Source organism: Lolium rigidum, chromosome 6, assembly GCF_022539505.1.
Source record: "Lolium rigidum isolate FL_2022 chromosome 6, APGP_CSIRO_Lrig_0.1, whole genome shotgun sequence".
In the NCBI taxonomy this organism is placed as follows: Eukaryota; Viridiplantae; Streptophyta; class Magnoliopsida; order Poales; family Poaceae; genus Lolium; species Lolium rigidum.
In genome coordinates, this window is record NC_061513.1 from 245095675 (window position 1) to 245118134 (window position 22460).

The window sequence follows — 22460 nt, forward strand, 5'->3', positions numbered from 1 at the left end:
TGAATTTCTTTGATCCATTAATGTCCAGTAGCATTATGCAATGTCCAGAAGTGTTAAGAATGATTGTGTCACCTCTGAATATGTCAATTTATATTGTGCACTAACCCTCTAATGAGTTGTTTCGAGTTTGGTGTGGAGGAAGTTTTCAAGGATCAAGAGAGGAGTATGATGCAACATGATCAAGGAGAGTGAAAGCTCTAAGCTTGGGGATGCACCCGGTGGTTCACCCCTGCATATTCTAAGAAGACTCAAGTGTCTAAGCTTGGGGATGCCCAAGGCATCCCCTTCTTCATCGACAACATTATCAGGTTCCTCCCCTGAAACTATATTTTTATTCCATCACATCTTATGTGCTTTTTCTTGGAGCGTCGGTTTGTTTTTGTTTTTGTTTTGTTTGAATAAAATGGATCCTAGCATTCACTTTATGGGAGAGAGACATGCTCCGCTGTAGCATATGGACAAGTATGTCCTTGGTTTCTACTCATAGTATTCATGGCGAAGTTTCTCCTTCGTTAAATTGTTATATGGTTGGAATTGGAAAATGATACATGTAGTAATTGCTATAAATGTCTTGGGTAATGTGATACTTGGCAATTGTTGTGCTCATGATTAAGCTCTTGCATCATATGCTTTGCACCCATTAATGAAGAAATACATAGAGCATGCTAAAATTTGGTTTGCATATTTGGTTTCTCTAAGGTCTAGATAATTTCTAGTTTTGAGTTTGAACAACAAGGAAGACGGTGTAGAGTCTTATAATGTTTTCGATATGTCTTTTATGTGAGTTTTGCTGCACCGGTTCATCCTTGTGTTTGTTTCAAATAAGCCTTGCTAGCCTAAACCTTGTATCGAGAGGGAATACTTCTCATGCATCCAAATACTTGAGCCAACCACTATGCCATTTGTGTCCACCATACCTACCTACTACATGGTATTTTCCGCCATTCCAAAGTAAATTGCTTGAGTGCTACCTTTAAAATTCCATCATTCACCTTTGCAATATATAGCTCATGGGACAAATAGCTTAAAAACTATTGTGGTATTGAATATGTAATTATGCACTTTATCTCTTATTAAGTTGCTTGTTATGCGATAACCATGTTCACTGGGGACACCATCAACTTTTCATTGTTGAATTTCATGTGAGTTGCTATGCATGTCCGTCTTGTCTGAAGTAAGAGAGATCTACCACCATATGGTTAAGCATGCATATGTTAGAGAAGAACATTGGGCCGCTAACTAAAGCCATGCTCCATGGTGGAAGTTTCAGTTTTGGACAACAATCCTCAAATCTCAAATGAGAAAATTATTAATTGTTGGTATATGCTTATGCATAAAAGAGGAGTCCATTATCTCGTTGTCTATGTTGTCCCGGTGTGGATGTCTAAGTTGAAGAATAATCAATAGCGAGAAATCCAATGCGAGCTTTCTCCTTAGACCTTTGTACAGGCGGCATAGAGGTACCCCTTTGTGACACTTGGTAAAAACAATGCATTGTGATGATCCGGTAGTCCAAGCTAATTAGGACAAGGTGCGGGCACTATTAGTACACTATGCATGAGGCTTGCAACTTATAAGATATAATTTACATGATGCATATGCTTTATTACTACCGTTGACAAAATTGTTTCATGTTTTCAAAATCAAAGCTCTAGCACAAATATAGCAATCGATGCTTTTCCTCTATGGAGGACCATTCTTTTACTTTCAATGTTGAGTCAGTTCACCTATCTCTCTCCACCTAAAGAAGCAAACACTTGTGTGAACTGTGCATTGATTCCTACATACTTGCTTATTGCACTTATTATATTACTCTATGTTGACAATATCCATGAGATATACATGTTACAAGTTGAAAGCAACCGCTGAAACTTAATCTTCTTTTGTGTTGCTTCAATATCTCTACTTTGAATTATTGCTTTATGAGTTAACTCTTATGCAAGACTTATTGATGCTTGTCTTGAAGTGCTATTCATGAAAAGTCTTTGCTATATGATTCACTTGTTTACTCATGTCATATACATTGTTTTGATCGCTGCATTCACTACATATGCTTTACAAATAGTATGATCAAGATTATGATGGCATGTCACTCCGGAAATTATCCGTGTTATCGTTTTACCTCGCTCGGGACGAGCAGAACTAAGCTTGGGGATGCTGATACGTCTCCGACGTATCGATAATTTCTTATGTTCCATGCCACATTATTGATGTTATCTACATGTTTTATGCACACTTTATGTCATATTCGTGCATTTTCCGGAACTAACCTATTAACAAGATGCCGAAGTGCCGCTTCTGTTTTCTCGCTGTTTTTGGTTTCAGAAATCCTAGTAAGGAAATATTCTCGGAATTGGACGAAATCAAAGCCCAGGGGCCTATTTTCTCACGAAGCTTCCAGAAGTCCGAAGGAGAGACGAAGAGGGGCCACGGAGGGGCCACACCCTAGGGCGGCGCCCCCCCCTTGGCCGCGCGGCCCTGTGGTGTGGGGCCCCCGTGCCGCCTCTTGACCTGCCCTTCCGCCTATAAAAAGTCTCCGTGACGAAACCCCCGGACCGAGAGCCACGATACGGAAAACCTTCCAGAGACGCCGCCGCCGCCGATCCCATCTCGGGGGATCCAGGAGATCACCTCCGGCACCCCGCCGGAGAGGGGAATCATCTCCCGGAGGACTCTACGCCGCCATGGTCGCCTCCGGTGTGATGTGTGAGTAGTCTACCCCTGGACTATGGGTCCATAGCAGTAGCTAGATGGTTGTCTTCTCCCCATTGTGCTATCATTGTCGGATCTTGTGAGCTGCCTAACATGATCAAAATCATCTATCTGTAATTCTATATGTTGCGTTTGTTGGGATCCGATGAATAGAGAATACTTGTTATGTTGATTATCAAAGTTATGCTATGTGTTGTTTATGATCTTGCATGCTCTCCGTTACTAGTAGATGCTCTGGCCAAGTAGATGCTTGTAACTCCAAGAGGGAGTACTTATGCTCGATAGTGGGTTCATGCCTGCATTGACACCGGGACGAGTGACGGAAAGTTCTAAGGTTGTGTTGTGTCTGTTGCCACTAGGGATAAAACATTAGTGCTATGTTCAAGGATGTAGTCACTAGTTACATTACGCACCATACTTAATGCAATTGTCTGTTGTTAGCAACTTAATACCGGAGGGGGTTCGGATGATAACCCGAAGGTAGACTTTTTAGGCATAGATGCAGCTTGGATGACGGTCTATGTACTTTGTCGTAATGCCCAATTAAATCTCACTATACTCATCATGATATGTATGTGCATGGTCATGCTCTCTTTATTTGTCAATTGCCCAACTGTAATTTGTTCACCCAACATGCTGTTCGTCTTATGGGAGAGACACCTCTAGTGAACTGTGGACCCCGGTCCAATTCTCTTTACCGAAATACAATCTACCGCAATACTTGTTCTACTCGTTTTCTCGCAAACAATCATCTTCCACACAATACGGTTAACTCTTTGTTACAGCAAGCCGATGAGATTGACAACCTCACTCGTTTCGTTGGGGCAAAGTACTTTGGTTGTGTTGTGCAGGTTCCACGTTGGCGCCGGAATCACCGGTGTTGCGCCGCACTACATCTCGCCGCCATCAACCTTCAACGTGCTTCTTGACTCCTACTGGTCCGATTAAACCTTGGTTTCTTACTGAGGGAAACTTGCCGCTGTGCGCATCACACCTTCCTCTTGGGGTTCCCAACGGACGTGCCAACCACACGCATCAGTCTTGTCTTGAAAAGAAAGCCTTGCATAGAGATTATCAATAATAACATTACCAGGAAGCTCATGAATGGGGCATTTGAGCATTAAAGACTTCAATCTCCCCCAAGCTTGGGCAATACTCTCTCCATCATGAGGCCAAAAATTATATATGCGATTCCGATCCTTATGAATTTCACTTGGAGGATAGAAGTTAGAATAAAACCGGGGCACAATATCATTCCATTCAAGAGAATCCCCATTATCCAAGTAATTTATACCAATGCGCCGCTTACCGGACAGCGACAAAGAGAATAGTTTCTTCCTCACTTCATCCATAGCAATACCTGCACATTTGAATAACCCGCATAATTCATGCAAAAACAGTAAATGATCACCGGGATGGACAGTTCCATCCCCTTCATAGCGGTTATCCATAACACGTTCAATAATTTTCATAGGTATTTTATATGGTATTACTTCCTCACTCGGCGCCTCATCCACTACCGTTGCAGTAGTAGTAGATTTCCCAAATAGAAATTGAAGAGAAGATCTCTCCATAATGACTTATAGCAACGAGCGTGAAATAAAATCAGCACAACAAGAAAGGTTTTCCTTACCAATTCCACTTACCAATAGCGCTTCACTCCCCGGCAACGGCGCCGTGAAAATAGTCTTGATGACCCACAAGTATAGGGGTGTATCGTAGTATCTTCGATAAGTAAGAATGTCGATCCCAACGAGGAGCAGAAGGTGTTGACAAGCAGTTTCGATGAAGGATTCACCGTAAATGCTCACGAGACAAGTATTCGGGGGGTTTGATGTAACGAGTTGAATAAAGTACGAGTATGTAAAGTGCGAGAATAATAATTGCAGCGAGTGGCCCAATCCTTTTTAGCACAAAGGACAAGCCGGTTTGTTTACTTATAATGACCAAACGTTCTCGAGGACACACGGGATTTTAGTCTAGTGCTTTCGCTACATACGGCTAAATAATCTTCATTGTTGTGATAAGTGTTGTGTGGGTGAACCTATGCTAATGTACCGCCCTTCCTAGGACTAATACATACTTGTGATTATACCCCTTGCAAGCATCCGCAACTACAAGAAAGTAATTAAGAATTAAATCTAACCACAGACCTTAAACTCTGAGATCCTGCGATCCCTCCTGCATCGATATACCAACGGGGGTTTAGGTTTCTGTCACTCCGGCAACCCCGCAATTGGCAAACGAGTACAAGATGCATTCCCCTAGGCCCATAAATGGTGAAGTGTCATGTAGTCGACGTTCACATGACACCACTAGAAGAATAACACCACAACTTAAATATCACACCATTGAATATTACTCAACCATAATTCACTACTAACATTTAGACTTCACCCATGTCCTCAAGAACTAAACGAACTACTCACGAGACATCATACGGAACATGATCAGAGGTGATATGATGATGAATAACAATCTGAACATAAACTTGGTTCAATGGTTTCACTCAATAGCATCAACAACAAGTAGGAATCGATACCGGGAGAGTTTCCCCTATCAAACAATCAAGATCAAACCCAAATTGCTACGGCGGTGACGGTGTCCAGCGGTGATGACGGCGGTGATGATGGTGGAGATGATGATGATGGTGATGGCGATGATGTCCAGCTCGATGACGGTGACGATGGCGTCGATTTCCCCTCCCGGAGGGAATTTCCCCGGCGGATTCCTGCCCGCCGGAGAGCTCTTTTCTCTCTCGGTGTTCTCCGCCCCGCGAGGCGGCCGTAACTCTTCGCGAGGTACCCTCTGTGGCTTAGGTCTTCGGGACGAAGGGTTTGGCGAAGAAAAGGAGGCGAAAAGGGTTGTGGGCCCCCCAGACCATAGGCCGGCGCGGCCAGGGCCTGGGCCGCGCCGCCCTAGGGTGTGGGCTCCTCCTGGCTCCTCCTTCTGGCTTCCTTCGTCATCTTGAAAAATAGGATTTTTGGTATAATTTCCTTCCAGAGTTGATCTTCCGAAATATTGCGTTCTGACGGTGCTTTTTCCAGCAGAATCCTGGCTCCGGTGTTCGATCCTCCAATAATGATGAAGCATGCAAAATAGATGAAATAACATAAGTATTGTGTCCCAATATGAAATATATCAATGAATAACAGCAAATTATGATATAAAATAGTGATGCAAATTGGACGTATCAATGCGCCTGGCGACGGAGATCCCGAGGTGGATTGGATTCGTGTGGCAGGGGAGATGCGGATCCCGGAGAAGATGCTCCACAGGTAGGTGGGATCGTCTGTGGCTGGGGCTGGTGGGTTGCTAGGTGTGTTTTGGTCCAGAGAAAAATACGGAAACACGGATTCGTCAAATACAATGTGCCATGATATGATGACTCGTCGTGTCGTGAGATTGAAACACCTATAACCTTTGTGTTAGCGTGGGTATCCGATGAAAACACATCGTGTGGAGCGTGGACAGAGTTTGTCTTGAATGGTGGCATAGAGGTTGGGATAGCAGAGGCAGCCAAAGGTGCGGAGATGGATGTAGGATGGATGCTGGCCAAAGAGAAGAAAATGGGGCGTTTGATGGTTGATGTCACGGCTAGGATGAATGTTAAGGAGAAAGGTGGCGGTGTGGAGTGCTTCGACGAAAAACGTGGTGGTAGATGGGATTGAACGAGGAGGGTGTGAAGGATATCGTTGGTGGTGCGTAGAAGTCGTTCTGCTTTGCCGTTTTGAGGTGAAGTATGAGGACAATATAGACGAAATGAGACACTATTGGCGGAGAAAAATGAACGGAGATCGGTGTTGAGGAATCCCCCCCATTGTCACATTGCACACATTTGATCACCACATGAAATTGTGTCTTAACATAGGCAAAAAAAGTTGCAATGTAGAAGCTGTTTCAGATTTATTTTGAAGTGGAAAGGTCCAGGAATAATGGGGTTTTCTATACTGTCATCAGGTACATCCCCGATGCTCTTGATCGAAATAAATGACGAGTCAATGAACCCGAAGATTTTTCCACCTTTTTTTGGGTTCCTCCTTGATGAAAATTTCGTCGAGTTCCTCCTTGAGGAAAATTTCTTCGGGTCCTCCTTGAGGAAAATTTTTCGGGTCCTCCTCGAGAAAAATTTCTTTGGATCGTCCTTGAGGAAAATTCTTCAGGTCCTCCTTGAGGAAAATTCTTCGGGTCCTCCATGAGGAAAATTTCTTCGGGTCCTCCTTGAGGGAAATTCTTCGGGTCCTCCTTCAGGAAAATTTCGTCGGGTTCTTCCTTGAAGAAAATTTCGTCGGGTGCGTCCTTGAAGACAATTTCATCGGGTTCCTCCCTGAAGAAGATTTCATTGGGTTCCTCCCTGAAGAAGATTTCGTCGGGTTCATCCTTGAAGACAATTTCATTGGGTTCCTCCCTGAAGAAGATTTCGTTGAGTTCCTCCCTGAAGAAGATTTCGTTGGGTTCATCCTTGAAGACAATTTCATCGGGTTGCTCCCTGAAGAAGATTTCGTCGGGTTCCTCCCTGAAGAAGATTTCGTCGGTGTTCATCCTTGAAGACAATTTCACCGGGTTCCTCTCTGAAGAAGATTTCGTCGGGTTCCTCCCTGAAGAAGATTTCATCGGGTTCCTCCCTGAAAAAAATTTCGTCGGTGTTCATCCTTGAAGACAATTTCATCGGGTTCCTTGCAGAATTTTTTTATCGAGTTATTCGTTGATGTAGATTTTCCTAGGCGCGGTTCTTCTTTTGTCGACCTGAGATGTAGAGTAAATCTATACAGCATAGCCCCGAGTTTCGGGTGCGGTGAAAGTAAATGATAATCAACTTTGTGTAAATTAAAGGAAATACTTAGCTTATTAGGTACGACGGAGTTAACGGAGATATGCTGTGCAGCTAAGTCGATGAAGCTTTGGAGTGCAGCGAAGAACTCGAGCCGAAGTAGAAACCACCAAATAGCGAAAATAGATGGCGTCAAATTGTTGATGAAGAAATAGCCAAGCCCCCGAGCGCTACTGGGGTGACATCATGATTGTTGCTTATACGCCGTATCGCAGTTGTGACCCGGGGCGAAGTCATTGTCGAGCCCCCGAGTGTTGCTGAAAACATTGCATCAAAGTAGTGGTCACCTAGAATATTATATTGTAGCTATGCTCGGGGGCGAAGTTGTTGTCGAGCCCCCGAGTGTTTGCTCCATGGATATGTGACCTCTCTTTTTGTTTCGCCTAGAGAATGATGACCACATACGCCTAGGTCACGACGAAATTTGCGACATCTTCTACTCATTTTTTACTTCCGCTAGAGAATTCAATGAAATTTTCGACCCCATTGAAGCTGAAGCCATTTGAATATTAAGCCATTGAAGATTACACCATGAGAGATAAAGCATTGAAGATGAATCCAGGATGAAGTATTTGAGATAAATCCACGTTATATATTACGCTATTAAATATGAAGCATATATTGAAGATGAATCCGCTAATATCATAGAGGATGAATTCTTTGAGCCGAAGAAAATAAATCCAGTAATAACCATAGAAGATGAATCCATTGATCCGGAAGCTCATCGGGTAGTATTTTATAATATTAAACTTAGTAATATCCATATATATGAATCCGGAAAAAATAAATTCACTTATAAGATGAATCCGAAGAAGACAAGTCCAGTAAGCCGAAGAAGATAAATCCATTGAGCCGAAGAAGATAAATCCACTAAGCCGAGAAAAATAAATCCACTGAGCCGAGAAAGATGTATCTAGAGCCGAAGAAGATAAATTCAGTAAGCCGAAGAAAATAAATCAACTAAAGCAAGGAAGATGTATCGAGAGCCGAAGAAGATAAATCTATCTCACGCATGGTTGTGCTTGGCCTTATCGCATAAGTGCACGACTTTTTCAATATCATAATTGAAGTTAAATGGTCTTACCTACCGTGACCAACAAATTCTCGTATAGTAAAAAATAAATTTACGAAGATAAATTACAGTAAGAGATTACCATCCAAGTCAAATTATTGTTGAAATGTTCTAATGAGGAAAAAAAATGTGTTTACGCATTTGATAGTCAAGTACTTGAATGCTATATCAATTAGGTCATTGCATATGTGAATGAAATAATACGCAGAAATAATGGGTTATCGACGAGTTTTACTTTGATGTACCTGGGTAATTGGATGTATTTGTTGCAATGAAGTAATGACTCAGCCCCAAGTGTTCGGGTTTAGTGAAAGTAAATAAATAATTGAATCTTGGAAGAGAAAAATTTAGCTTTTTATTGGGTGCGACGGAGCCCGATGTGGGCGCAGGTCGTGCCGCAGATGCAGTCTGTAGTCGTGCGGCGCCTGGCCGGAAGTAGTCGATGTGGCTGACATAGTCGATGAAGAGGACGTAATCGATCCGACGGATCCGCGGCGGATGAGCCCCCAAGTGTGGCGAGTTCGTGATAGGGTGAGTAGAGTAGTCGAAGCTGATATTTCTAGCGTTAAATGGCGAATTCTGAATGGACGCTTGCGCTGATGGATCCGTGCCGGCGAGTTTACCCGTGACGGTGAGCTTCACCTGATATTTTTTTCATCTAGCTTTTCAAACGGTTGATCCATTACACTCTGATCAGGAAATTCGTAGACGTCTTCTTTGTTTGAAAGTACTAGCACAAAGCTAGCAAGATCAGAACTTGTTCTCTTTTCTTAATTCCAATCTGACATTGTCTTCATGTTGGGAAGGTGTCTCGTTCGTTTTCAAGGGATTCAATCCAAGGCTGGATTTGATCCAAGCAGGGATTTGATTGATCCAGAGTTGTCACCCAATCCCTTCTAATCCTCTTTTCTTGAGCCCTTTCTAATCCATGTCTTCAAAAAAGTATTCGGTTAGGCCTCTCCCCGTGCGTGGATTGAAGCACATGATCGTCATCAATGTTTCTTTCTCTTTCCCTTTCTTAGCTCGCTCAAAGTCTGTCCCACCACTACGGGAAAATCAGGCGCTGCCGTGCAGCAAATCATTGCCGTGAGCCACCGCACGGCAAAGATTTCTTTGCCGTGCGACGCAAGAGACACGCACGGCAAAGAACATGTGCACGGCAAAGATACAGGGTGGCGCACGGCAATGATTTGCTGCACGGCAACCTCACTCGTGCCGCACGGCAACGTCCCCTCGCACGGCAAAGTCCCTCAAACGCGCACGGCAAAGAAATCATGACGGCAAAGGCAAAATAAGGCCGCACGGCAAAGAAACTATGCTCGGCAAAGGACTGGGACGTTGCCGTGGGCTTCTCTTGCCGTGAGGCCAGATAAAATGCACGGCAAAGGAGCCTTTGCCGTGCGACTCCTTCTTTTGCCGTGTGTTGTACTTCATTTTATTTGTTTTTCTTTCTATTTTATTTCATCTCATACTTATATTTATTTTTTTATTAGTTTCACTTTTTGATGAATATTTATTAGTGTTACTTAAGACAATGTGCAATACAAAATTACTCTCCATGTTCATCCCCCACATATATCAGGGTTTCGGAGCAATTAATACGCGCTTCGGAAAATCTGCTAAGTGTTATCGCCCAAATGTGAGGAAGGTCACACCGGGGAGCTACTTTTGCACCATTAGACCTTGCACCACACTTTTACACATATCATAGGTCGACATGCAAGATTTGGTGGGGTTCCGGTGCTCCGGCGGTCGTTCTCCCCCTCCTCCCCCCAAAACAGCGGAACGTGTGCCCCGGCGGGTCTACCCCCCTAGATTTTTCCGCGCGAGGGTGCACCAATGTAACTTTTCATTCTTTTAGGTTTGTTTAGTACATATACACATGGAGAACCAAAGATTGGGACCCTTTGGCACATACACCCGCAGCTCGAGCCATTATCACACGATCGACGGTGTGCTCGATCTCTCGGTTAGGGTTAGGTGTAGGGTTAGGGCTAGGGTCTAGGGGCTAGGGCTAGGGTTTAGGTTAAAGGGTAAGTATTTATGGTTAGGTATAGGTTTAGGGTTTAGGGTTAGGGTTAGGGTTTATGATGCATGGTTCTGCAGCTCCGGCGTCGTGGTTTAGGGGTTTAGAGGGGTTTAGGGCTCGAAGCCTCCCCAGTTTAGGGTCTAGGGTTTAGGGGAGCTACTTTTGCACCATTAGACCTTGCTCCACACTTTGACACATATCATAGGTCCACATGCAAGGTTTGGTGGGGTTCCGGTGCTCCGGCGGTCGTTATCCCCCTCCTCCCCCAAAACAGCGGAACGTGTGCCCCGGCGGGTCTACCCCCTAGATTTCTCCGCGCGAGGGTGCACCAATGTACTTTTTCATTCTTTTAGGTTTGTTTAGGACATATACACATGGAGAACCAAGATTGGGACCCTTTGGCACATACACCCGCAGCTCGAGCCATTATCACACGATCGACGGTGTGCCTGATCTACTGGTTAGGGTTAGGTGTAGGGTTAGGGCTAGGGTCTAGGGGCTAGGGCTAGGGTTTAGGTTAAAGGGTAAGTATTTATGGTTAGGTATAGGTTTAGGGTTTAGGGTTAGGGTTAGGGTTTATGATGCATGGTTCTCGCAGCTCCGGCGTCGTGGTTTAGGGGTTTAGAGGGGTTTAGGGCTCGAAGCCTCCCCAGTTTAGGGTCTAGGGTTTAGGGGAGCTACTTTTGCACCATTAGACCTTGCTCCACACTTTGACACATATCATAGGTCCACATGCAAGGTTTGGTGGGGTTCCGGTGCTCCGGCGGTCGTTATCCCCCTCCTCCCCCCAAAACAGCGGAACGTGTGCCCCGGCGGGTCTACCCCCTAGATTTCTCCGCGCGAGGGTGCACCAATGTACTTTTTCATTCTTTTAGGTTTGTTTAGGACATATACACATGGAGAACCAAGATTGGGACCCTTTGGCACATACACCCGCAGCTCGAGCCATTATCACACGATCGACGGTGTGCACCGATCTATCGGTTAGGGTTAGGTGTAGGGTTAGGGCTAGGGTCTAGGGGCTAGGGCTAGGGTTTAGGTTAAAGGGTAAGTATTTATGGTTAGGTATAGGTTTAGGGTTTAGGGTTAGGGTTAGGGTTTATGATGCATGGTTCTGCAGCTCCGGCGTCGTGGTTTAGGGGTTTAGAGGGGTTTAGGGCTCGAAGCCTCCCCAGATTAGGGTCTAGGGTTTAGGGGAGCTACTTTTGCACCATTAGACCTTGCTCCACACTTTGACACATATCATAGGTCCACATGCAAGGTTTGGTGGGGTTCCGGTGCTCCGGCGGTCGTTATCCCCCTCCTCCCCCAAAACAGACGGAACGTGTGCCCCGGCGGGTCTACCCCCCTAGATTTCTCCGCGCGAGGGTGCACCAATGTACTTTTCATTCTTTTAGGTTTGTTTAGGACATATACACATGGAGAACCAAGATTGGGACCCTTTGGCACGTACACCCGCAGCTCGAGCCATTATCACACGATCGACGGTGTGCTCGATCTATCGGTTAGGGTTAGGTGTAGGGTTAGGGCTAGGGTCTAGGGGCTAGGGCTAGGGTTTAGGTTAAAGGGTAAGTATTTATGGTTAGGTATAGGTTTAGGGTTTAGGGTTAGGGTTAGGGTTTATGATGCATGGTTCTGCAGCTCCGGCGTCGTGGTTTAGGGGTTTAGAGGGGTTTAGGGCTCGAAGCCTCCCCAGCTTAGGGTCTAGGGTTTAGGGGAGCTACTTTTGCACCATTAGACCTTGCTCCACACTTTGACACATATCATAGGTCCACATGCAAGGTTTGGTGGGGTTCCGGTGCTCCGGCGGTCGTTATCCCCCTCCTCCCCCAAAACAACGGAACCCGTACTCCGGCGGGTCTACCCCCTAGATTTCTCCGCGCGAGGGTGCACCAATGTACTTTTTCATTCTTTTAGGTTTGTTTAGGACATATACACATGGAGAACCAAGATTGGGACCCTTTGGCACATACACCCGCAGCTCGAGCCATTATCACACGATCGACGGTGTGCTCGATCTATCGGTTAGGGTTAGGTGTAGGGTTAGGGCTAGGGTTTAGGGTTTAGGGGAGCTACTTTTGCACCATTACACCTTGCACCATACTTTGACACATAGCATAGGCCCACATGCAATATTTGGTGGGGTTCCGGTGTTCCGGCGATCGTTCTCCCCTCCTCCCCCCAAAACAGCGGAACGTGTGCCCCGGCGGGTCTACCCCCTAGATTTCTCCGCGCGAGGGTGCCTGATCTAGTTGTAAGGGTTAGGGCTAGGGTTTAGGGCTAGGGCTAGGGTTTAGGGCTAGGGCTAGGGTTTAGGGCTAGGGTCTAGCTAGGGTTTAGGTTTGTTTAGGATATACTTATGCGCAAAGCTTTATTGATAAATGCACACATAAATCAACTAAAATATTTGAAATGCATGCTGAATTTTTTTTGAAACTGAAAGCATGATAAATGCACACGCACGGCAAAGGAGCCACGTGGCGGCAGCCTGTAGACCTGGGAGGTCCTGGGGGGTGTGCTGCAAAGCACTTTGCCGTGCGAGGTGGCGCACGGCAAAGCGTGCGCACGGCACAGAGCAGCCGCACGGCAACTTATGCGCGCACGGCAAAGGGTTGGCCGCACGGCAACGTATGCGCGCACGGCAAAGCCCCCAGCGCACGGCAACGCAGTGCCGCACGGCACAGACTTTGGCGCACGGCACAGACGTGAGCGCACGGCAGAGGCCTTTGCCGTGCAAAACGACCACGCGCACGGCAACGTTGGCTTTGCCGGCGCTATCTTTGCCGGGCAGACTTTACCGTACGCACGCGCACGGCAAAGTCTTTGCCGTGCGTACAGGCCCCTTTGCCGTGTGATTTGTCGCACGGCAACGTCATGTTCTCCCGTAGTGCACCATGGAAATTCTTCCACGGCCTGATGGGGATAATTTTTTTCCAGATCAAGTTAGTACAGATGGATGGGATTAGTCGGGCCAATATTACCGACAGGATGTAACCGAACACTACAATTCTGTTGGGCTGGAAAAAACAACTCACGGGGCTAGATATCCAGGACAACGCCCTAATCCAGATCAATCCATAGCCCCTAGGGATTAAACGAACGAGGCCTTAGTTGTTGTGCTCCTACACGTGAAAGCCATGGCCCGCAGAAGCGGAGATTGAAGCGATCAAGCTTCGATTAAATATGACACGCGACTGCTGCCGCACTTCTTTGGCAACATTTTCTGATGCGTGCGCGCGGAGGTAGATGGCTGTTGATCGCGCGCAAACGGATGAATCGATCCCGCGACTCGGTTTTTACGAAAACGCCCGCGGATGTCGGAAGGTTCTTGATAGAGTCAGCCGGATGCGTTTCCGCCGACGTTGATGATGAGCTTGATGATGATATAGATGGATCCCGCCTGGATAACGAAATCCATCCACCGCGATTCCAACAGACGGCGCCAATTGACGAGGAATCACCTCGCCAATGCCTAAGTATTGTATATTTGGGTTTCGGGTGAGAGCGACGATGGAGATTCCGGGAGCGAGATTAGGCACACGACGTACCCAGCTTCGGGTCCCCTCGGTGGAGGATCCATACGTGCTGCTAGCAATCTAGTATATGATCATAAGTATGTTTACATGGTGCCATCGTAGCGGAGCTATGTTGTCTATCTCTCCTCCCTCATATCGGGTGCCCTGGATGGCTTTATATATGCAACCAGCCTAGGGTTTTACAAGAGTCCTAATCGACTACTTCTTCGAGTTGCCTTCTTGGGCCTTCTCCATATTGGACCGAGCCAGGTATAGTAATAATGGCTACCCGAAGGGTATGCCCATGACACCAGGGATATCCAGAGATCACAACGAATAAGTTGAAATGGGGCGGTGTTGAAGTTGAATAGAGGCGTTGGCTAGGTGACCGGCGAGAGGAAGCTTATCGTCGGCCATGGGGAAGAAGAGGAGAGGAGAGGAACTGGTTCTCTGATACCAAAGTGAACACTAGAATTGTTCTCACACACACATCACACATCATATTGATCAGTTGGGGTTTACAATATGTAGGGACGATCCATGGAGATCGTGTGCCATGCAAAGCGGCCACTACCGGTGGACTAGTTCCTCCTACACTCTAGCTAGGTTAGTTACGGTGTAACGTTACAATGTACGAGAGGATATACTTCAACAACGCAAACAATACTGCTTGGAGCGCCATTACCAAAGCCATCCTTTCTGTCAGAGTGGGGCCTGCGAAACGCAATGCATAAAACTTCAATTTGTGGTTGGATCGATATAGTTTCTCACGAATAATCGATGGATATCTTTTAATTACTTTTTCGAAAAGGGGCAGAGCCCAGCCTCTGCATCGAAACGATGCATACGGCCTTTATTAATAAAGCGAAGTTCAGCAGTAGTATAGCAGTCTTACATCACATAAAAGGTAAGGTTGAGACAAGTATCAACCATTTAAACATGGAAAACAGTATCATCTTAAACATCTCGGAGTCTACTAGTGTGCCGCCACCTAGTAGCCTGGAAAAAGAAGTCCTGAGAAATCGTTAGCAGACGGTTGCACCCAGTAGCCATATTCTCCCGCTGATCTTCCGGTAGAAGCAGCGCCCATTGCTGAATCCAGTGAGTTGCACGTCGAATTACCTGCAAAAAATTAGTTCCCGTTTGTTTGTTAAAGATAATGCCATTTCTAGTTGTCCATATAGACCAACATACAGCTGAAATGTCAATCCGTATTCTTGCTTTATCCTGTTTATTAACTCCATTAAGCCAATTCCCAAACATATTGGTAACATTAGCCGGAGGAGGCAAATTATAAGTTAAATATATCATGCGCCAAATAATCTTAACAAAAGGACAATCTATAAAGAGGTGTTGTACAGTTTCTGATTCATTACAAAAACAACACTTTGTACACCCTTTCCAATTTCTTTTAATTAAGTTATCCTTAGTCAGTAGTACTTTGCTATTAAGAAACCACATGAAGATTTTGATTTTTAACGGGATTTTTAACTTCCACAAATACTTCCGCAGAAAGATTGTATGCCCCTGCATCAAGTCAAGGTACATTGATTTTACTGAGAAAATGCCAGAATCATTAAGTTTCCACACAAACTTATCCGGATTATTTGATAATTGTACTCGTATAAGGCGTTGACATAGGTGCAGCCACCGGGTCCATTTTTGCTCATTCAGATTTCTTCGGAAAGTTATGTTAATCGGAGATTGTGCTAACACAGTAGCCACCGATATATTTTTTCGCTGCACTATATTATATAAAGATGGATATTGTTGGGCCAATGGGGTGTTCCCTAACCAAGTGTCTTCCCAAAACCGGACTGAATCCCCGGTACCAATTTTGAAAAAGCCTCTACTAAAGAAATCATTCTTAACTTTCATAAGACCTTTCCAAAAGGGGAGTCAGTAGGTTTACTTTCTACTTGTGCCAACGTATGATTTTTCAAATATTTATTAGATAAAATTTGTTGCCACATTCCCTCCTCAGTGAGAATTTTGAACAACCATTTACTTAGCAGGCACCTATTTTTTAATTCAAGGACCTCAATACCTAGCCCTCCTTGGTCTTTGGGTCTACAAACCATATTCCACTTTGTAAGTCTATATTTTTTCTTTGTTTCATCTGTTTGCCAAAAGAAGCAGGAGCGATAGAAATCCAATCGCTTTCTCACTCCCACCGGTATTTCAAGAAAAGAGAGCATAAACATTGGAAGGCTTGTCAAAACGGAGTTGATTAACACTAATCGATCACCATAAGAAAGTAGTTTGCTACGCCAACAACCTAGCTTAGCACCAAAGCGACTTTCTACATGATTCCACTCGGCATTTCTAAGCTTCCGATGATGAACTGGTATCCCCAGATATCTAATTGGTAAAGCGCCAACCTCACAACCAAATATATGTCTATATTCATATTCCTTATCTTTAGCCTTCCCAAAACAGAAGATTTCACTCTTATGGAAATTTATTTTCAGACCAGATAATTGTTCAAACATAGAGAGTATTAGTTTCATGTTAATAGCCTTTTCAATGTCATTTTCTAAAAACAGGATGGTATCATCGGCATATTGGAGAATCGAAACTCCCCCCTCCACCAAATGAGGGATAAGGCCTCCTACTTGACCCTCCTCTTTTGCACGTGCAATCATGATTGCTAACACATCAGCTACTATATTAAACAGAATAGGAGAGAAAGGATCACCTTGTCTCAACCCTTTTCTAGTTTGGAAATTATGACCAATATCATCATTGACCCTAATTCCAACACTTCCCCTCTGAACGAATTGTTTGATAAACTCGCAGCACTTTGGATCAAAACCTTTCATCCGCAACACTTGTTGGAGAAAAGGCCATTTGACTTTATCGTAAGCCTTCTCAAAATCTATCTTAAAAAGGACCCCATCCATCTTTTTGCGGTTAATTTCATGCATAGCTTCGTGTAACACCACAACCCCCTCTAGAATATGGAGGCCAGGCATGAAGGCCGTTTGGGTTGGTTTGATAACCTTATGAATTAAACCCGAAGTTCTAATAGTCGCCACTTTAGTAAATATTTTGAAACTCACATTGAGTAAACAAATTGGTCTGTACTGCTGGATTTGAACTGCATTTTCTTTCTTTGGTAGCAAAGTGATGACTCCAAAATTTAGTTTATAAAGAGGCAGCTCACCCTTATGGAATTCTGTGAACAAAGCCATCAAATCATGCTTAATCACATTCCAAAAGTGTTGATAAAACTCCGCTGGAAAACCATCAGGCCCCGGGGATTTATTATGTTCCATCTGGGATATAGCCTCAAAGACTTCCTCCTCAGTGAAAGGTGCTATCAGCAGATCATTCTCTTGTTGTGTTAATTGTGGTATATCTGTAACACGCTCCTCCATCAAGGAGAAGGAGTTAGGCTCAGGCTCCCCAAACAATTTCTTGTAGAATTCGGTTATGTAGGTTTTCAAATTTTCATCGCCTACAATTGTTCCTTCATCTTGTTCCAACTGAAATATTTTTTTCTTCCTATGCTTACCATTCGCAATTAGGTGAAAATACTTCGTGTTATTACCCCCCTCTTGTATATGTTTAACTTTCGCCCTTTGAGCCCATTTTTGCTCCTCATCACGTCGAAGTTTGTTTAAACAATCATGTGCCAATTTCAGATTTTCTCTTTGCAATGTTGACAGTGGAATCGACTCAGCTTGTATATCCAAACTATCAATAATACTTAATAAACGTTCTTTTTCCTTTTTATATTTTCCACTCAGATTTTTCGCCCAACCTCTCAAATAACGCCTTAAATGTCTGATTTTTTGTTGCCATGTATGAATCGGTGAGGTCCCCTGGGGTACAGATTCCCATTCAGCTGCAACCATTTCGTAAAAACCTTCCTGTTGTAACCAAGACAACTCAAAGGAGAAACGCGGTTTATTACCCCTGTGTGCATTTTGTCCGGAATCAATTAACAATGGTGTATGATCCGAACCAGCCCGTGTAAGTGCTCTAACAGTAACTAGAGGGAATTTTTGTTCCCATTCAACACTCGCCAACACCCTATCTAATTTTTCATAAGTTGGATATCTTTTAATTACTAGAAGAATGATATGACAGAACTCACGGAACAAGCGCTTGAAAGCACGGAATTCGGCGAGATGGAGATGGCAGCCGCGACCAGAGAACACGAATTCCTTGCGGTGAGGGCACTCTTCCTCTGATTCCAGGAAGCCGGCGGCGATGCACGCGGAGCAAGATGACGAGCTGTCGAAGCATGTCCAGGTGGCTTGCAGCCGGTTAGGCCAGTACCCTAGAGCGAGAGCACGGTGAGCGTGTGGGCTTGAGCTTAGGACGAGGAGATCTCGGCCGGCAGGGTGGATGCTAGGTGCCGAAGGTTGGCTTCATAGGTGTTGGTGGTTGTGTTTCTGCCATCTCCGACGCACACAACTTATGCGGTGGTGGACAAGGGCGATGCCGCAAGGATGGAGAGGAGGAGGCACGAGTGATACTTCATAGCGGCGCACACGGCGGTAGATAACTACACGAGAATGAAGCAGGGTAAGGGTGTAAACTAATATGATGATTTTCGCACCGAAATCGACATCGAATTCGTTTTAAGGTATCCATATTCGATTTTCAAAAATCTGGTGGATAAGGATATCTAATTTTGAAGTGGTGCTCTGGGTACCATACATGGTATAGCAAATAGCATGCAGATATGGATTATCCAAAGTTTAATTAGCATAATCCGAAGGTTTTAAACTAGATAATCTGATTTTCGAGTCAAAAGAAAATTTATATCAATGCTCGAGTTTTAGCGCATTGTTTCTATTTTTTCTTGACTACACAAGTGAAAATTTAAATCTCTCTTAAAATTTGCAAGAAGTTTAAATTTCTACCGATAAGAGCGTACATCCGACTATTTTTGTCTTCGGTCCAAGTCCACCTCATTTCCGATTCGAACCCGTAGTCTGGTATATCCCCATTCGAATCCGAAATCGTCTAAATCCGAATCTAAGAAAATATATGATAAAGGATATGATATAAGCAAAATCCGATCCGATCCAATCCATTTACACTTATAATGCAGGGTGCATCTAGTGGAGGAACCGAGGAGAATAGCCTGAGCGACGACTTGGAACGACTTTGACTGCAACTCTGGTCGTTGTTGCTGGTCGTTGTTGCTGGCCGGCCTGGGATGTTTTACATGTGGTCCGTTCTCCCACTTAGGCTTTGTTCTTGCTAAGCTTACTAGAGAGTATTATGGGAATTTTCTCAAAATAAGCGCTTCATTCCGTTTTGTAAATAAAACCAGATGTTCATTATTGTACATTTCGTACCATTCCATCCGTAATTTAGATAAGCAAGACGTAGGGCTATTACCTCACAAGAGAGATCAAAATCTCTACCAAAAATCTGAACTAGAGGAAAAGGCTATGCAATGTATTTTAACACACATCTTTGTACCATCGGTCTGGTATACCACCTACTTTACCTTCGTTAGATCAAAGTAAATAGACGGTTTCTAAAACTGCAACTGCGGTAAAACTTGTAATTTTCGTGCCCAATAAATCATCAAAATTTCAGTGAAAAGGGAACCTAGGAGCATATATAGACAACATAATCACTAACCACAAACATAATAAGCGAAGTGGATATTCCAAATTGTTTGTATCTTTGATTCTTTGGGGAAACAAAAGGAGGATCGTGAAACCTCTCAAAGCTTTATGGAAAGCATACATATTTTATTAAAGTATACACGTTATATTCCTGTCGGTGCTGAAATTGTACCAAGTTGATCAATTATTTATCTGCTGATGGAAGAGGACTGGAACGCCTGCACCATGTAAGAGGAACTGAATAAAACTTGTATGCATTCATACCACTGGACGTCATATATTGGGTGGAAACTTGGGAGCAACTGCTTAGCCATGGTTTAAGCAGGAGATAGGGTTCAAATGTTCTTTATGTCTACTAAAGGTGTGTAAATTTTAAGAATAGCATAGTTAGAGAAAAAAAAAAACCCTGCATTTTACCTTGCCCAATTGTATTCAAGTAGGCACAAGAAGCCTGTTTTCTGAAAAATTATGTACCCTAATTAAGCAGAACTCCAAGATACTATACCTTAAGAAAATCGTTATCAAATGAGAAAAGTGCAAGTGAAACTGGTGTAGCTTTAATTTGTTCATTTATCCGAAGGCGCATTACTGTTTTCTTGATATAGATAAATATAGAGTATAAATTAAAAACAAATGAATCAATAACATCGAACTTTCGCTTTTCATACTATTATTCGTATACTTCAAGTGCAATTGAATCCAGAAGCTTCAGAAACTTACATCAGACCTATGACGCCATTCCTGCACAAACAAGAAGAGAAGAAATGCAAACGCTACAGCTTGGAGCGCCACTACCACAGCCACGCTTTCGGTCAGAGTGGGGCCTGCGAAACGCAATGCATAAAAACTTCAATTCATTTCAGAATCGAAGGTTATCTTCTGAAGAATGATGCCAGGACAGTACTCACGGAAGAAGCGCTCGAAAGCACGGAAGTCGGCGACATGGAGCTGGCAGTCGCCACCGGAGAAGAAGAACTCCTTGCTGTAGGGGCACTCTCCCTCCGATTCGTGGAAGCCAGCGGCGATGCACGCGGAGCAAGAGGACGAGCTGCCGCCGAAGCATGTCCAGGTGGCTCGCAGCCGGTTAGGCCAGTACCCGAGAGCGTGGAGGCCTTGGGCTTGGGGCGAGGAGGAGATCTCGGCCGGGAGGATGGATGCGAGGCGGCGGAGGTTGGCTTCATATGTGCTGTTGGCCGTGTATGTGCCAACTCCGATGCATATGACGTTTGCGGTGGTGGACAAGGGCGACGCCGCAAGGACGACGAGGAGGACGAGCGAGAAGCACTTCATGGCGGCGCACGGTGGTAGAAGACTACTGCACAGACTGAAGCAGATGCAGGGGCCAGCGTGCACCTACCTAGTGGAGGATTGCGTGGTGATAGACTGGGCGACGACTTTGACTGCATCTCTGGTCGTTTTTTCTGGCCGGCCAGGGTTGCCTTGCACGTGGTCTTGTCCCTTTCCGGCCATGTCATATACTACCTCCGGAGGAAGAAATTTATCTTAAATTTGTCAAAATTTAAATATATCAGTCTAAATTTAGTTTTTTTTTCGAATGAAATCTTAAAATTTTTTTGCGAATGAAATCTTAGACAAGTTTAATGAGATGGAGGGAGTATTGCGAGATTTACGGTTGGTGAAGTTTAAAACTGTTTGATTGTAATAAAAGTAAACATGAAATATCTTAATAAAGGAAATTTCCATGTCTAAAATTTTAGGTGCATCTTGGTCGAGCCATCTTTCATAGACAAAAAAGGCAATCTGAACTAGTGATCAAATTCGAGAAGAACAAACTGATCAAGGTTTTACAGATGTTGCCAGGTGCCTCGCTCGTGGTCAGTGTGCCGTGGTCTATTGTGACCCCTTCAAGTGTTCTCGATGCCTCGAGGACGGTCATTGGGCACGCGACTGTCGTAACGCTTGGTGTCCTCTCAGCTTGTTTGAAAGCCCTATCGTGTTGCCGCCTCGCCATGCGAAGGCTCCTCGTCGGGCCCAGGTTGAGGTCTCACTCTCGTCCGATGTGCCTCATCGTCGGTCATGGGCGTCAGTTATTTCTGCTCCTATTGATTCTTTGGCCCCAAAGGACATGCAATGCGCTTTGGTCATTTCCTCTGATTTTTCCATGGTGTATAAGTGTTTTAAAATGTAATGAAGTACTTCAATTAGGTTGATGTACGTTGTGAGCTTTTGCTACAACGTTACAACTTTTCTCTATACAATTTCAAAACAGCTATTGGGTGAATATAGCATAGAAAAATCACCTCATATAGTGACTCCACTCCCACATGACAGCCCAGCATCCATGCATGGGCATGCAAGAGACGGAAGTCACAACCACGCGTAAAAGCATCTATAGGAGAGCCCGTGGGCAAAACCGAAAAATAACCGCTAGATTACGGGTTCGGTTCGAAAATCGGTCGCAGATCAGTTACTGTAAACATAGCGAAACCGAAAAAGATTTACAGGTCGAGTCCGAAAACAAAACTCCGCCCCCTATTTGTAGAGGTTGGAAAGTCGAACTGAAGGCAAACATGTATTCCCAGTGGCGTTTTGGCGGGCTGAAACTTCAACTCCAAACACTCCCGGAATACGACCAAAATTCGGACTCCCGGAATACGACCAAAATTCAGCAAAATTCGGCTGGAGGACAGCCAAATTTTAGCGGAGCCCTACGTTGCGAGCTCGGGGAAGGGAGAGTCGGCAG

The 22460-nt window shown here is 44.6% G+C and overlaps 1 protein-coding gene across 1 annotated transcript; it reads right to left on the reverse strand.

Annotated features, from left to right (window-relative positions):
- Positions 1-19718: 19718 nt before the first annotated feature.
- Positions 19719-21092, reverse strand: LOC124668685 (cysteine-rich receptor-like protein kinase 10). Its single transcript, XM_047205776.1, has 3 exons — positions 20665-21092; positions 20477-20580; positions 19719-19974 (listed from the first exon to the last, which is right to left on the reverse strand). The coding sequence occupies exons 1-3, from the start codon at positions 21044-21046 to the stop codon at positions 19945-19947; spliced, it is 516 nt and encodes a 171-aa protein (XP_047061732.1). The 5' UTR covers positions 21047-21092; the 3' UTR covers positions 19719-19944.
- Between the last annotated feature and the right edge of the window lie 1368 nt (positions 21093-22460).

Bases quoted from the DNA above. Each gene is read 5' to 3' on its own strand.
- LOC124668685 (XM_047205776.1), bottom strand. From the start codon at position 21,046: ATGAAGTGCTTCTCGCTCGTCCTCCTCGTCGTCCTTGCGGCGTCGCCC. The intron at 20,581-20,664 runs GTGAGTACTGTC...TGCGTTTCGCAG, and splicing joins TGCTTTCGAGCGCTTCTTCC to GCCCCACTCTGACCGAAAGC. The intron at 19,975-20,476 runs GTAAGTTTCTGA...TACATGGTGCAG, and splicing joins AATGGCGTCATAGGTCTGAT to GCGTTCCAGTCCTCTTCCAT.